The sequence below is a fragment of the Xenopus laevis genome, chromosome 8L (assembly GCF_017654675.1).
Source record: "Xenopus laevis strain J_2021 chromosome 8L, Xenopus_laevis_v10.1, whole genome shotgun sequence".
Taxonomy (NCBI): Eukaryota; Metazoa; Chordata; class Amphibia; order Anura; family Pipidae; genus Xenopus; species Xenopus laevis.
This window is the reverse complement of record NC_054385.1, coordinates 37,683,727-37,701,545: the sequence shown is the minus strand read 5'-3', so window position 1 is coordinate 37,701,545 and position 17,819 is coordinate 37,683,727. Positions and strand designations below refer to the sequence as shown.

Here is a 17,819-nt window from a genome sequence, read left to right as displayed (position 1 = left end):
AACACGGTGTAAAACACATGGCAAATATATTTAAAGCTGTGAACTCTGTGCATGTGATTCGATGCCGTGCATCACAATCCCACGTTATTTATAAAGGTGTGTATTTTTTTGAAGCTGTCCAAACACCACATGCCATTATATTACATCACCCCAGACCTGGTGTAACCCATTAATGTCAATCAGATAGTAAGAAAATTTCCAGCATTAAAAGCTCTCATTTAAGAAAAAATGTGCTGATAAATAAAGCTGCGGCTCTTTTGCTTTTTTTTTTTTATGATGGTGTTTCACACTGGGCTCTGAGGTCACGTAAAATCAATATACCGCTTTATAGATGTGCCGGATTTTGGATGGTGTTCAGACGCAGTTATGAGACAATATGTTTTAATACACCGTGTTTTGCTTTAAAAAGAGGCCCCTATACAGTAAAGTTCTAAAAAACAATGAGGGTGAAAGAGAACAGCACTGGAGAAAAATTTACACCCCCATCACTGGTTCTGACCTCAGAATCTCGCTGGCTCCCAACAAAATGATTTGTACTGACTTGACAGATCTTTAAACTTCAAGCTGACATCAATGCCAAACAAGGCTTGACAGCAATTATTGCACAGGGGGGTCAGGAACCTTCTATCACAAGCTCTCGCTACAGTACAAGCGATCAAGCAATGCCTACGGGCATTTAATAGGACTAACATTATTGCCACTATGGAGAAGAAACCATTCCGGTAAAAGTATGGCTGCTAAACCTTACTGCCAGACTAAGGTTATTTACTAAAACTCAAATTATCTGTTTGGGAAAAAAACTTGAATTTTTAGTGATTTATTATAACCTGCTGCAAAAAGCCAGAATCTGAAAATCTGCCATCTCATGTCCTGTATAAGTCAATGGGAGAGGCATCACTCTCAATTTATCTTGGTTCGAGCTGGGTTTAGCCCAAAAATCCAAAATATTCAGGGTTTTGGGGAAAAAAAAACAAAAAAATGAAATCATTCGGGTTTTTGCTTGATTTTATCTTTTTTTTCCCGATCCAATTAATTCGAGTTTTTTAATTAATCAATAAGGTCAAATATGTCACCCATGTAAAAAAGAGACAGGAAAGACTTCCCAGACTCAAAGTTAAAAAAAAGATTAAAGGGTAACTTTTTATATCTAAACAAAACATTTTAATGGAAACTTTTTTTGACAAACTGCCCTGATTTGTTTTTTTTTACCTGCGTATCACCTTAGTGTGTCCCATTAGTATATGGACTTTCTTCTTTTGTATGTGCTGTTTGTACACCCTCCAAATATGTGCCCATATATTACTGTGCTTCCACAATGTAACGGCTTTTTCACTGGTGCAGCCAACTAGCTGGTGTATTGGCATTCCAGCCACTGACTCAATAAATAAGTTTCCAAGGAACTCAGTAACATTAGGGGCTCCAAAATGGAGCCAGTTGGTAGCAGCTTTAAGGTTGAGAAAGCACACTAATAAAACACCAACAATCTGAAAGTGCTGGAGGCCTCCACAAGGGCTGCTAATGGTCAGTGTTGGGATTACTTAATAGGACTCAGCAAATGAATAAAAGCCACTGCAGAAGGGAAGATTGTATGATTGCGCACTTGTAGCATATTGGGGTATAAATTGACAGACTAAACAAAAGGGTTACTTTGGAAGAAAAACAGAACATAAAAATAAAGCTCACCACAGAATGATCATTAAAAATGCAAGTCTGCTCACCAAAGGAACGAGGAATGAAAAAGTCTAGTATTGTTCCCCTCATGACTTGTCATCACTAAGAATATCTACAAAACAACTAAAGCAGTGAGCGAGACCGGCAGGTCCACCGAGAAAGACTTTCCCTTTTACAGGCACAGCTCAAGATAGGTAGAAGAGTGCGCAGACTGACAGGTAAGTGGTTCATCGCTAGTGTCCCTGGGGAGCCTGCTTGTAAACACACGCCGCACTGACACCCAATGGAAACAACACAGAAGTCCTGGAAATGTGCAGGCAGTTTCAGTTGCAGTCCCTCTGGTTTTACCATACACAGTATTCTATTCCATGAATTCAGCCTCTATACAGTGTAAAGAAATGCCTTGCATTCACTTTGTCAAAACTCAGATTGCGAACTGTAATTTAAAAAAAAAAAAAAAGTACACTAACGAGGGGGTAATTATATGAAGGCAGGTTAACTCCTTCAGTGCTAGAGGGGTCAACATTTACGATGGGCGAGATTTCTTCAAATGAATGCAGGTTGTGCAACGTGATCCGGCTGCTCTTGGCTTCCCGGTCTTAATAGTGGATTGGCTGCTCTCTTAAAATGTGCAATATTTCCCTGGAACCAATAAACCACAAGCCATGATTTTGTCACTAGCAAACACAGGAAGTGAAGTCCTGGGAACGCCACAGCATGGGCATGTCCCGTCGTCACAAATGAGCTTTTCAGAGAAAATGAGTCTCATGGAGATTTCCGGAGCAAATCAGTTCTGTTTTCTGACAGGAAAAAAAACGTTGTTTTAAAAAGAAAAAAAAAATAAAGTTTTTAGTTAATATTCCTATCTTATTTAATTTTTGGTCCTTTCATAGTTTCGTTTCGACAAGGCTTCTCCGAAAAAAAGTCCATCTATAAATATAATTTTCTTCTTCTTTTTTTTTTTAATACTCCTTTCTCAATATATATATTTATTTATATATATATATTTATATCTCTGTATTATTTTTTGAAAGGCGTCAACCTGCTGAAGTTTTGCCAGAATGGAGATTGACTTCTCCTGGGTTCCGTGAACTCGAAAACTTGTGGTTGATTAATGCCATCGGTCACCATATACTGTCCTTGGATGGCCCCTGGTTCCTGAGGGGGCGGATATGCTGGAGGAACGGAGCGAGGGCAGCTGACACCAGCTAGAAAAAAGAAACACATTGAAAAGACAAATCAAACAAACAGAAAAATGTATTTCACCCATAACAATATCCCAACCAGTAACAGAAAGCATGACATGACAAATCCTAGTTGCTTGTGACTTTACAAAGTAACAACTAACCTATTAAAGAATCATATGGAATTGGCATATACATATCAATGAATATTTCCCTGTTACATATTTCTTGAGCCACCATTTTGTGATGTTGTGTGTGCTCTCTCACTGATCACATGACAGGAAATACTGCAGGAAGAAAAGTAGGAGTAAAAGACTCCGCTCTGTCCATTCATTGGCTACAGTCACCTAGCATGTATGCCTGCACTTGGTTTGTGTGTGAGTACAGTGTCTAATATAAGCCAGAGGGAAGGACCTTAGTACTTAAAATGGCAGTGTTCCAATATCCAGTGGCACATGTAATATATATTTAGTAGGGATGCTCCACTTTTTTGGATTCGGCTGAACCCCCGAATATTCCATGAAAAATTTGCCTGAATCCGAATCCTAATTTGCATATGCAAATTAGCGGTGGGAAGGGGAAAAATTTTTACTTCCTTGTTTTGTGCCAAAAAGTCACGTGATTCCGCTCCCCGCCCCTAATTTGTATATGCAAATTAGGATTCGGATTCGGTTTGGCCGGGCAGAAGGATTCGGCCGAATCCTGTTGAAAAAGGCTGAATCCCTAACAGAATCCTGGATTTGGTACATCCCTGATATTTTGTATGACAAAGTGTAGAGGAGGCCCAGGTAGGGTTGCCAGTAAAGTAACTAGAGGGGGGTGGGCCCTGGCGCGGGACGGGCAGCCGGGCCCCCCGCCCCCCTCCGTACGCTTTTTTTCTGCCTGCAATTCCGCAGGAGTCAATGGCGAGCGTGCTGTTGGGGGGCCCTGAGGGGTGCGGGCCCTGGCCCAATCGCACCCCCTGCTCCCCCAGTAGTTATGCCACTGAGGGTTGCCACCTTTTCTCTCAGTGGAGACCGGGCAGGAGGCAGGGCTGTGATGTGGCAGGGCTGGGCTGTTGTGGTGAGGGCAGGTGAGGGTTGGGTAGAGAACGGGGGAATGGGGTGCTGTTGTGTCAAGATAGCAGATGGGTAGGAAAGTGAGGGGATTTAACATATTTGCTAATTTGCCCTGTGGACACTGGTGGTATGTATATACTGCTGTTTGTAATGTAGATGTATTGTTGGGAACACATTTTAAATATATGAAAGCATTTTTAGGCTTCTGCATATACCATGGGGTGCTACAGTGTGCATTAGGCTATTTTAGAAATAGAGCAGAGATTAAACCAGAAATGTGAAATTTAGCAGTTAATGGCATGTTCCATTTAGTAAATCAGAAGATATCTTTACATTTGTGCACCAAAATAATACTTTTAGAAATCACACATGCAGGAGATTCTATAAAGGAAAACCTGCAAAGGCTGCTTGTTTTTTTTCCCCCAGTAGTATATTAAAGTTTCATTGTGAAACAGCCCCATGGTGGCAAACATGCTCGCTCCAATGCCATGTGAGCTGCATATGCCTCCTGTTTGCTTGCAGCAAGCAGCTGCTCGAACATTTCTCCCTTATAAATATTGCAGGCTGTGTGAGTGCCTGTGAGCACATCGAAGAGGCAAGAAAAGAGAACTGTGGCGCATCCAACCGGGGTTGCCCCTTACAACTCCTTTGAAATTTGCTTTGCTGTGCGCTTTATTAAAAATGTTCTTATCTAAAAGAAAAATGCCAGTCATCGAATTGGATCTTTTTGTCCAAATAAACAGAACTGTGCTAGAAGCAAAGACTGTACTTTCATTGTTATAATGCTTGTAATTGTGAATCAGCAAGTGAATTTAAATTGGGAGACATTTTTTTTTACACCAAACAGTATTCGCTCCACTTTATGAAGAAAGAAGAGACCAAGTTGGGGTTGTTTATACCGGAGAAGAGGCGATTAAGGTGTGATATGATAACTATGTATAAATATATAAGGGGATCATAAAATAATCTCTTTATCATATAATGGATCAAACAATAATCTGCTTTTTTAGCAGTAGGTCTTTTCAGCAGACACAAGGGCATCCATTCCAATTAGAAGAAAGCAGGTTCCGGCTAAATATTCCCAAGGGGTTTTTTTTTTTTTTTACAATGAGAGCTGTGAAGTTGCGGAATTTACTCCTTGGAATCAGTCGTGCTGGCAGATACAGTAGAAAGAAGGGGTTGGATGGCTTTTTAGCAAGTGAGAAAATACAGGATTATGAAAGACAGCTCATAGGATAGCTCATAGAACAAGTTGATCAAGGGACTAGTGCCATTTTGTAGTCAGGAAGGAATTTTTTCCCTCTGAGGCAAATTATAGAGGTTTGAGAAAAAGGTTTTTTTGCCTTAATCTGGATTAACTAGCAGTTACGCAGGTTAAATATAGATTTAAAAGGTTGAACTAGATGGATCTGTCAACCTAACTTATTATGTTACTATGTATTATATAAGCACTGACCCTTAATGTTAGTGCCCTCTCGGCAAATAATATTATGTTGGCCTTGTTGAGAAGGTCCTTACCTGCTGGCCAACATTAATCTGATCTTTCATAGTTGGGCAGAGTTGTGACGGTTAGAAGATAGTTTGTGACTGACAAATGATATATTTTCACTAACAAGCCCAACAAATCCATAGCCCATTGCCATGAAAGTCACTGATGTGTAATCTATTTGTAACTGCATTTATGTGTAGGGTTTTTATCATCATGAACTGTTTGTTAACTAAGAAAGACTGAATGATCTACATTATAGAAGTTTTTCTTCTTGGACTTACAATCAGGTCTCCATAACTCAGGGTCTACACAGTGCACCCAGTCCCAGTACTTATGTCTATAACAGCCACATTTGGCTTCAGGATGTGCCTTGTGCTAATCAGTAGGCAACCTTTTTGCAGCCAAGACTTAGCATGAGGCACACTGCATATCTACTAATTTGAGAGTAGGCTAAATGAGGATTAAAGGTCTCAAAGGTGGGAGAACACAGGGTCATACCAGACAAAAATCTGCAGTACAGAATAGTCCGGCAAGGCTTGAACAAAAACAGGCAAACGATAGGGCAGGCCTCCATCTGAGATGGTCAATAGAGAATAGAGAAGCCCATCCATGAACTTGAACCATTAGCCCTAGATAGGTTCCTAGACTGATTGTGGTCACAGACAATGATCTGCACATGAAAGTGCAGATGAGTGCCTAAACCATACCCCTGTACATCTAGAGCACACACCTTGCTTTCCACAAGCCGGGGGTTATAAATACAGAGACTCGTAAAAAATGCAGTTATACAAGCCTGAAGTAGTTGGCAGGCGATGCTGGAAGATAATGTTGCCTGCTTGTATTTATTGCAACAAAATGTATTAGCTTTTAAAATAAATTTGATGTTTTGTTGCCAACCTCAGAGACAACATTGACATGAATATTTTATATAACGTTTGGCCCTCAAACTTGTCGTCTATGAGATCATGGGCTGCCATCACAGAAGAAGTTGGACGGCAGTGTTGTAAAATATCTGCAGACATGTACTTAGCATTAATCTGAAGACAACACTATATAATTTACAGTCTTGTATAAACTGAAAAATCATTAAGCTGAGAGAGTCCTACTGACAGACCATTTAATTTTCCTGTAGCTACACTGCATAACTTAGTAAGGTTACACGCATCCTCCCGAGCCAAAGGACTTTACATGGAACTCCCCCATGGGCTATAAAATTAACTGCAATGCTTACTGTACGCTGTTGGGAAGAGCCATTTTATTGCTCACACAGAAGGACGTCCTGCTAGACAGGCGCAAATTTAGCTCCTTTACAAATCACTGCCGTCATTAAATCAGAAACTGCAAGGTCTGAAAGTCTTAAGTGCCAATGGGACTCTAAAAGTCTTAAGTGCCAACGGGACCCGTCTAACACAAGCATTTAGTCTAATGCCATCCTTAACTAGCAGCGGAGGCAGTGAAGCATATTTAGTGGCACAGGAATTATGACTTTCACTGAAATCAATATCAACACATGAATAGGTTATTTATTGCTGCCTCTTTATTAATTTCACAATCATTAAACACTTGAAAGGGGATGTTTAACTTTATTAATAATTTATTATAATTCGCCTTGTTTGGCCCCAGAAATGACGCCCATAGACTTGTATGGCGTTGTGCGACAAAAAAATAAGAAAATAAAATTTCACTGCGCGAAAAAATTTTTTGCCGCCCATAGACTTTAATAGCTTTAATGACTTTCATTTCGCCGGCGGCAGATTTTTGGCGAAACGAAACAGGTCAAATTCGTCCATCCCTATTTATTAACTTTTAACATGTTATAGATGGCCCAGGGGTCCCAGGGTGGAGGGAAAGGAGGTCCAGTAAAGACAGGCTGGATGAGATGGGCTGTGATCACCCCATTCCTCCCAACAAAGGTGGGATTGAGAAACAATTACTGGTAGGGGTCATAGGCTGATGACTTTAAGCTATTGGATGCACCTATTCCAATAGGTTTGCTATTTATTTTTTTTATTTTTTTGTAACTTACATTTTTATTTTTTTTCATTAAAGGAACAATTCATATTGAATAATTTTGTACAGTCATTCATACAAAGCTTATTAGGCACTTGCTTCACTATGGCACAGTTACAGAGAAGCATAAACAGTTATCTTGTCATGCACACAGACACGTGATCATTTATTTATTATTCATGGAGCCAGATTTAAAAAGATAAACGGGATTCTATTTGGAGGATTATTGTGCTGCAGCCACTGGTTCTGCAGAGTTGGAGAAAGTTTGTATTAAACAATACAAAAACTATAAAATCCACATTAGATTATATGACAACACAGGACCCAGTGCAGTCTGGATATTCTGATTATTAATCAGTCTTGCTGTATCAGCTTCTGGTAGAAATTATTTGACTTGTGCTGTTTTGATAATTTATGATGATCACTAAGCAGCCCAGACCACACTGAGCATGTGCACAGTCTTGGTCTTGCAAAGATGTTTAACAAAGTTACAAGATAGTGACCCTCTGTGGCCAACTTTGAAAGCGTAAATTGTTTGTTTTAATAGGCTTCTGGTGCATTAAGTTCATGTTTAAGTTTAGTATACAAATACAGTTTTCTAGACTTATTCTATTTAACACTTTACTTCACATTTAAGTGGAACCCATGGCAATGAAAGGAAGACATACCTTTCTGCTTGCTGACTTTTCGCACAGTCATTGCTGCTTGCTTCTTCTGGTATTCAGATATTTCAAAACCTATTAAAACAAAGTCCAGAAAAAATTAAATGAATTGATAGTATAAGATTTACTGCCCAAATTGAATCATAGGAGCACATGTGACACTATTCAAAAGGGATCTAAAGCCTTTTGCGCCACCAAATTGCACTGGAACCAACATAGTGCAATAAATCATCAAGGGTAAAAACATGCTCGGAGCTGTAGTCTATCAAGTTGCTCATAAAGCAACATTACTCAACAAAAGTTTTCTGCAGCTCTTTAGGAGCAGTGACTCAGTGATTCCAAGAGAACTATCCAGTGAGAGTTTTGGGTACATACTTTATAGAGCTGGGGGGTGGAGGGACAAAGCAGCATCTTTACAGAGGGATACTATTTAATAAAATAAGATGGGATTTCATAGGAGTCCCAAAACCAAAGATCAACTTGCTGGGCTGAATCATCTCTGAAACACAAAGCCATTATGAATAAGATGAGTCATTCTAAACACATGGCTAGACCAAAAATGAAATAGCCAAACTTCCTCTTTCCAGAATACTGAAAATACCAATATGGTGTATTACTTATATTAGTAGTGAATATGAATTCAAAAGATGGGTACTACAGAGTAACACTATATTCTCCCATTTAATAAAATTCTGTTAAAAAGTTGAGTTTCAAAAAAAAGAGGTTTTTGGGATTCAAACTTCTCCTTTGTGATCCAACATTTGGTCAGGCCATCCTTAGCTCAGAACGTGGTTACAAATACTTAAAGTATTATCACCCTGCTATGGTGTTCCAAGAGTATCCAAACCATCACAATTGTTTTGCTACTCTTACCCTGACTTCAAGCTAAATCCTCTTGCATCAATTAGGTTGCTGGTCCTGGAGGAGTAGTGTTGCCTTAAAATTCCATATTTTATTTGCAGGAGTAAAGTTCCTTTTTGAACCCTTAATAATAGTACTGGGTGTTGTAGTCCTGCAACACTGCAATGAAAGTTACATGTTCCCTTTAAATTAAACTCACATTGCAGGTTTGCTCTATAGCCAATTCATAGGCTTGTGCGTGACTAACATGAGAAGATTGTTACAGGATTCTTTCTGGAAATTGTGCAGATGCATTCTGAACATTGTAATTTTACGCACGTTGGATAAAACACAAGCGAGACCATTGCCATCAGAAAAAAGAATTACCTTTTTATCTTGCGGAAAATGCATTTGGGAACAAAGTGATTATTATTCCAGCTTGCACTTTGTTAGGAATTGGTCAATAACCACTAGTGGGTAGGACACCCGCTGTGAACAAAAGTGATTTCTGTGCCAAATGGACAAACATTAGCACTAATTAAACACACTCTGAGTAATATGCAGTATATCAACAATGGCACGAACCAAGGCCATATGTCAATTAACATTTCGGAAATATAACAAATTAGGATATGCATTTTTTTTTTGGAGGAGAATCAGTTGCAGTCAGTACTATATGGGTAGGACTACACAGACGTTTTCGATATGACTTCATCCGACATTTCTATCTCTCACCTTATTTCTGTCCCATGCGATTTGTCGCTGGTGTTTTGTAGCAGCGAGTCGGATTGCGCCGAAAACGTCTGTGTAGTCCTACCCAGGGCCGGCCTTAGGCCAATTGGGCCCAATAGGGCCCCGCACCTCTGGGGGCCCCGCACCACAGGGCAGCACAGATAATATTTCCCTTAGCACATGATGCTGCCTGGTCTGCCCTCAACTTTGAGAGTCCAGCCCATCCCCAAATCCATAGGTCCAGCCCACCCCCAACTCTGATAAGCCAGCCTATCCCCCAACTCCATAGGTCTAGCCTGCCCCCAACTCTCATAGGCCCAGCTTTCCTCCAACCTTGATAGGCCCTCCCTGCCTGCCCCCAATACAACCAAGCTAGGAACAAAGCAGGATCCCGCACACCCAACAGATAACAGCAATATGCCTGGTGCTCACTGGCAGAGGTTCGGCAGCCCCACAACAGAGTACAGCAAAGGAATTCCAACGGCACACAGGACTGTGAGAAATCTTCAAAAATTTATTTTCAATGCGGAGTGCGATGCATTTGAAGATTTCTCACAGTCCTGTGTGCCGTTGGAATTCCCCAATACAACCAAGCCTGCTCCCAAGCTGAATCGGCCCAGCCTGCCCCAAACTAATTGGCCCAATCCACTCTCCTATTTCCTCCCTCTCTCTCTTACCCTGTGTGCCCCTATTATGTGCCCCTATTTCATCACTCTCACTCTCTTACCTTGTCTGCCCCTTTCCTTTCTATTTTGTGCCTGTATGCCCTTATTTTCCTAAATACTTGGTGTGTCAGTAGCCAGCAACACTTTGTCTAGGGGCCCGCCAACATGGTCCCAATTGGGCCCCACATTTGATAGGATCAGCCCTGGTCCTACCCTATATGTTATTCACCACAGCCAGCTCTCAGATTCAGTACAGGTGGCTCAGTTATTGAACTTTAGAATAACGTATCTGGGCTGAGGGAAGTGTCCCAGAAATCAATGCTCTACCTCTGAGCAAGACAAAGCCTTTTTATATCAATGACTTTTTATTTAACTAAATAGTATTCCCAAACTATTAGCTTATTACTTTGCACAGTTAAGGACATTTCTGAACTAAGGCTTAGTGGGGAAAACAAAATGTAATATTTATATTCTAACATTTGGCATCTGCAGGCAACATTGGCACTTTTTATACATTATAATGACAATGACAAATCAATGACACCCCTCACTTACCTGTTCTGTGCTCTGATCAGAGCTCAACTGCACACTCTACAGTAGAAGTGCTGGACTAAAGCTACCACCCCTGGTAAAGTGCCATTGACTGCCACCTGAGACAAGGTCTCACCCCCTGGGAGCTGATCAGCCTGAAGATCAGTTGGGGTAAAATTTGAGGAGTATGTATATTTGCTCGTCTAGATAGACTTGAAAGCCCAACTTGAAGGCAAATTAAGGTAGGATTGTGGGTGAAAACGTATTTGCTGTTGTAGATATTGATGAAATTGTGACTGGGAAACCTATTTTTTTTCTATATTTGTTACCTTGTTATTAACTAACAGGGGCAACAGATGGACCTTGAAATGTGACTTGAGCTGAAAAAGTCCATCAACCACTGGCTTAAAGGAGAAGGAAAGCTATGGAGGCATTTTATTGCCAATAGATTAGCTGCAATAGTGCAAGCTAGAATGCTATATTTATTCTGTAGAATGTTTTACCATACCTGAGTAAAAAGCTCTAGAAACTCTCTGTTTGTTTAGAATAGGAGCTGCAGTATTAATGTGGTGTAACATCACTTCCTGTTTGAGTCTCTCCCTGCTCTGGGCTCAGATTACAGTAGAGAAGGGAGGGGTGGGGGAGAGGAGCAAACTGAGCATGCTCTTGCCCAGGGCAATGAGGTGTAAGTTGAAAACAGGAAGTCTGATACAGAAGCCCATGAGTACACAATAGAAGGAAAGAAATGCAGTGTTTCTTTTGACAGGGGACTCAGAGCAACATTACTTTGGGGGTTTACTGGTATATTTAGATGGACCTTTCTGATAAGGCTTACTTCGTTTTAACCTTTCCTTCTCCTTTAAAGGGAACATATTTTCTGATTGAAGATGGCTTCTATATAGTATATTAACCATTAAACCACCTTTCGTGCAATGATCTCTGATTGCTGCATGTGTAAGAGAAATAGAGTTTGAATTTTATTTACCCTTTTTTGCTGCAGAAGCATAGATTTTGTGTTACCGGGCATTCTGCACCATCATTTCCAGCAAAAAAAATTCAAAAACTCTTCATTTGAAGGGGACATTTTTCTTTGTATTTATTTTACTCTTGCTCAGCCTTTTGCTGTACATTAAATTATCTTGCTACTAAAGCAAAGACGCTCAGCTAAGGATGCTGGTTAATTTATGGTGTGATCATATCAGGCCAGCCTTGAATTGGTTCAAACCACTTTTGTTTAGGTCCTAATGTAAAATGAGGTTCCAGATACTGAATAGCCAGAACATTTTCTTTTAAATAACTAAACCAATGTATTCGGCTTATCATTCCTGGAAGGTTTTTCTTCTATTGACACCTAAACATCCTAACAAGTATGTGAACCACAAGAAACCCTCTTTAAACCTCTCTTAATTCAAGAAATGTTGTATCTTCTGTTAAAAAGTTGAAATGCTTTTCACTTTGCTGTCTAGATTAAACTGGAAAAAGGGATGGAGGGTTTTGGGTTTGTTCTCTCTGGAGAAAAAAAACTCATGTGAGGGGACATGATTACTCTTTACATTAGTGAACATTATAGGCAGATAGCGGCAGATCTTTTTTCCCATAGAAAAGGTCAATGCTCTAGAGGCCACCCCTTTAGTCTTGAGGTGGCTCTTCACGGTGAGGTGGTGGAACACCCTGCCGAGTGATGTTGTGAGGTCAGATTCTATTAATGCATTTGAGAGGGGCTTGGATGATTTCTTGAACAAGCATAATATAATAGGCTATTGTGATACTAAAATCTACAGTTAGTATAGATATTGGTATATAAAGTTTATGTGAGCATATAGATAGGTCAGTAGGATTGTACTTGATGGACTTTTCTCCAGCCTGTGACTATGCAACTGTCTATTTAAAGTTTAATATGTGAGTCCTTATTCTAAATAATGCAAATGCACCTAAATTTGGTTCACTAATGTGGTGCAAATAATACATGACATTACAAGCCCACTGCAAGGTGCATTCTGCCTAGCATGGATCTCTTACCTATTTTCTCATCTTCTTGCACCATCTTCCTCTCCTCCCGAAAGGCACGCAGCCACCTAAGCTTTTCCTCCAGCTTCTTGGCAAAGAAAAGATGCACCTCATCTGTCTCCTTGTTATGAAGCTTAAAAGCATTCTTCACATTCACATTGAAGTCTTCGTCCCTGCCGTCATCTACTTCTATAACCTCAAATTTATCCATATCCATGCGACCCTTGTAGTACAGAATATCTCTCCGAATCAGGTCCTGGGAGGAAACGAACAAAATATTAACCTTGAGCTTTAAAAGGATTCACCATTTTGTCAAACTTCTGACTCTTTAATGAGAATAAGCAGCAAACTTTAATAAATTAGGAGTGGGAATGGGAAAAAAAATTCAATCTATGAAGATTTATTTACAAGCCAGATCCCTCATAAAGCCTCACCTGCAGTTTTAGGCGCCTTGGGTGCCAGTCCAGAGGAAGGATATTAATGCACTGGAAAAATCTCAAAGACTTGCAACTAAACTGGTAACAAATGGAACGAGGAAAGGAAATTACATAGAAAGGTAGTTTTTAAAATGGGGCTTGCGAGTAGACATGGTGTCTCTTTATAAATACGTTAGAGCAGATTATAGGCATATGTATAAAGAAACACCACCCATTTCGATTAGAGGACTGCTGGGTGATATTGTGATGGCAGATTTCCTAAAAGTGGTAAGCAAAGAGTACTCTATGGACACTCTATGCTTGTAATATGTGCACTGAAATATCATTCCCTCGGAATGCTGGTCCCAGTAAGTATATCTGTATACCTCATTACGCTGTAGGGTTCCTAGAGCAATTTCTTTCACTTAATTTATACAATATTACTATTATTTATAATGAAATAAAAGATACAATGTTTGCCTAGGTCTAGTAACCTATAGCAGCCAAACATATTCTTCTTTTATAAGCAAATGTTTATGGGTTTCTAGACCTGTGGCTATATTGCCACCCTTTAAGAATCATTAAATGTATTATATATGGAGTGGGGAATATTTTTAAATGTCTGGACCTATGAGCTCTGTACATAGCATCACATATTGACAATGCTGAAGTTTCACCAAAATATACAGATCCAGCTAATTAAATATTTCCCATTCTATACACCGTAGTTATAGATCCGTTACAGCATATCAGGCAGAAACAATGAGCTTTTGAGCACTACAGTTCCCCATTAAAGTTTCCAGAGTTGCACCCCATTCTGAAGCATGAGAAAGGCACATTATGCCACGCAGTAGGAAATCTGAATATGGGAGAAGCCAGTAAGCTTTGAAATGCACTTTAAAGGAATAAGACCCTCCTGTAAGGTCTATCGCCACATTACAAGCCTTTGTGCCCAATAGCAATTATTTAGGTATGCACTGGAGAAGGCTTCCAGACAGCTTCTGCAAATTGCCTCCAAATATCTTATAATAGTTAGGTTTAGCTTATGATCTGTAGAAAGATCAGCTTGTACAGGAAAAGGAAGAGCATTGAAAAGAAGATCATGCAAAAAACAATTGGAGAAGAAGCTTCTGCAGATTCCAGCAGTGCCTTCAATGGTGCAGAAAGTTTGTGTGATAGCAAGGTATCCCAGAGCAAAATAAGGTAGGAGCAACGTGAATATCAAGCAGGGAACAAAAGCTTACGAAGGAAACCATCATTCTGCAGCATGCAAGACAAGAGACGCATATACATACAGTATGTAGAAGCTGAAGAACGCAGATATAGGAAGAGATGCCACTCTGGTTAAAAGAGGAACAGCCTCAATACAAGCTTAGAGCTTTCAGTGGGAGCAATATTATGTGTTATTGTACACGACTATTAGAAAGCAAGCGTTATTGGGGGTGCAAATTAAGGCAACATTTTAGAATTGCTCTTTAAGTGGCAAAGTGCTGGTGCATAGTTATCAACAGAGAAAAATGCACTGGGTTATGCAAAACATGCTCCTATGAACAGTAATAAGACAATATATAGCAAGTCATATACAGTACTTTATATTAGGTAACCCTGGTTTTGACCTGTGTGTAAGGTCATTTTACTATTCACCTTGCCTCTATAACTCCTACTAATATAAAACTCTCCTGCTTGGAATTTCAGTGGCTAATTGAATTTTTCATCGGGTTGCTAGGGTCCAGTTTACCTAGAGACTGGAATGTCAATAGTAAAGGGCATGAATAGAAAGAGAAGTAATACAAAGTAGCAATAACAATACAATTGTAGCCTTAATGGGCAACAGTTTTTTGGCTGGAATGGTCAGAGACCATATTTAAAAGCTGGAAAGAGGTAGAAGAAGCAGATACATAATTCAAAACTATAAAAAAATAAACTGAAAAGTTGCTAAGAACAGATCATATATAACATGAAATAATGAAATTATTATTTGCAAGGAAGGAAGCGAAAACGACATGAAGGCTGTCTTAGGTTACAAAAAAGGTTTTGTTGGGCAGCCATTGGATCCTCCTGTTTATTTCTATAGCACATCTTTAAAATACATCTAGAGATCTTATATTAGAATCCAAATTCACCTGCATACCATGATATGTTACACAATGCTATGCAAACCCAGGTTCTATCTTAGGATGAAATCCTTGGAAACTGCATCTCTGGCTTGTTGCATATTTAATGGCAGGGTTCACTGAACATTACAGCGCTTGATGGGAGCTATAAACGCAAACGGGAGTTAGTGGCACGCTTCTATAAATAAGCAGAACTTTAGCATTGGTTTGACGTAGTTTGAAAGTGTAAGTTGGAATATATCCATGGATATATTTAAATATTCTTTCCTATTATTGTTGAGCAAAAGAAGGGATTTAAAGGTCAAACAGACAAATCTCAAAAAAATTATCAGGGCCCCTGAATAAATCATAAAGAATAATTCTCCCTTATCTTACTATTACTGGGGTGCAGCGGTAATAAAAATAATCCTTAATGTTTCCCTTTACTAAACCCCTACTCGTCAAAAATGGTATAAAAAAATGGCAGAAATATTTTTTTTACATTGGGACAACCTCATCAATTTGACAAAATAATATTTTCTGGGTCACCAGACTCCTTATCTCTGAAGCCATTAGGTTAGCCAAGGTAACCCTTATCTCAGATCCCTATAATTTGAGATGAAGATGGCCACAGTAATATGGTCAAGTATGCGTTGTGATTAAGGACTGTTTTCTCCGCAGAAACTAAGCTGTATAATTAAGGAAGGGAACCAAAACCAAAGCCTTCTTTTAGTGCAATAAAAGGCACCAGCTATACCTGAACATAGGGAAAAATCCTATCAGGCAAAGCCCTTGTACTGCACACTATTTAATTACCTTTGTGTATAGGAAGCCCTTGAGGCCAGGGGTTGTGTAACCTTAAAATAGAAGGAGCCGTGCAGCAATACATGCTTATATGGGTTGGAATAAAATATTACAAATACATCAATTATTAAAAAGTGCTTGAAAAGAGATGGATAAAGAGTACATAGTGCAATGCTTTCACATTCATGCCCTTCAGCACAGTTTCAGCATATAGCAAATCCATAACATGTGCTGAAACTTTGTCTAAACACAAAAAAAGGTCACTTTGCATAAGGGAATATTTGTATTTCTTAGTCATCTTGGTTACCCCTAGCGTTGAGCACTTATTATTTTCTAAGGATCTTTAAAATATTAATGTATATTTCCATGGTTTTAAAGGTATAGATACCTTTAATAACAATGAGACATCCAGGATAACTACTGATTTCATGAAACCCTTAAAATAGGTACACTACCTGTCTGGGCGGCTGCCAACCAAATTTCTGAGAAATGTATGGAATGGTCTAGGACAGTGGTTCCCACTGTGGGGCTGAAGGCTAATTAGGGTAAGATCTTTGAATTCTCATTCCTAGATACACCTGAGCTTGAAGGCCAGCTAGTAGGTTAGTTAGGATATTATTTGGGGTTATTGTTGCCCAAGATATTTCAGGAACTGTAGCTGAAAGACTGTTATACTGTTTTCTTACAACTGTGTTTGGGGGGGGCTATGAAAAAAAGATTTGCCCTTCAGGAGGCTTAAACCAAAAAAAATAAAAAAATCAGACAAGCACTGATCTGAGGCATTTGGAGTAGGAATAATACAAAGGGGAAATTTAAATATCTTCTTTGTGCCTACTCGTTATTAAAAGGATAGACTTGACAAGGAAAGCACACTGATAACTGTACAAAGCAAGAATAAGACTGCTGGTTTCTGCGTGGCACTAGCTGGGCAATACAACAACTGTTTCTTTTTCCTTTTATACAGAATTAGTTAGTGGCAGGCAATGAGTTGTTACTCTAATCCAGTGGCTCGTGAGCAACCTAATGCTCTGCAACCTCTTGGAATTTGGTCCCAGTGGCTTAAAACAGGTGCTAATTTTTGAATTCTTGGCTTGGAGGCAAGTTTTGGTTACATAAAAAACAGGTGTACGGCCAATCAGAGCCTCCTGTAGGCTGCCAGTCCATATAGAGGCTACTAAATGGCCAATCACAGCACTTATTTTTCACCACCCAGGAAAATTTGTCATGCTTCAGTTGCTCCCCAACTCTTTTTACATCTGAATGTTGCTCATGGGTAAAAAAGGTTGGAACGTTACATTTCTATGACATTTTTTTAGCCAACATCTTTAGTCTCAATGTCAGAGCCACATTTGTTTAAATTGCAGATGTTATGGGACTTACAGAGAATTAAAGAAGCCTCATGGGAACATTGTTGCTACAATTGTAAAACAACGTGAAAAAATTCAACTTTAGGTCACGTCAAATCCATGCTTAGTTAAACCACTTAAAGCCCCCCCCCATTTTGCCAAACCTGCCCACTTTGAGGTCCATTGGCTGGGCCTTTCCCATGAGATATAGAACAGTTAACATGTGTGAACAACTTATTCTGTATATGAAATAATAACTCAGAGAACTACATTGTTTGATAAACCTACTGCTGGCCACACACAGTTAAAAA

At 39.5% G+C, this 17,819-nt stretch overlaps 1 protein-coding gene across 6 annotated transcripts in view; it reads right to left on the bottom strand.

Annotated features, from left to right (window-relative positions):
• Window positions 1–346: 346 nt before the first annotated feature.
• The window catches only part of LOC108698371 (rho guanine nucleotide exchange factor 9), a 237,404-nt gene continuing 219,931 nt past the window's right edge, over window positions 347–17,819 (bottom strand). For all 6 annotated transcript variants that reach the window (XM_018229799.2, XM_041572711.1, XM_041572712.1 and 3 more), the window contains 3 exons: window positions 12,862–13,105; window positions 8,081–8,149; window positions 347–2,879 (listed from right to left, as the gene is read on the bottom strand). In XM_018229799.2, coding sequence (XP_018085288.1) covers window positions 2,692–2,879; window positions 8,081–8,149; window positions 12,862–13,105 — 501 coding nt within the window. In that variant the 3' untranslated portion in view covers window positions 347–2,691. The remainder of the gene's footprint in view (window positions 2,880–8,080; window positions 8,150–12,861; window positions 13,106–17,819) is intronic.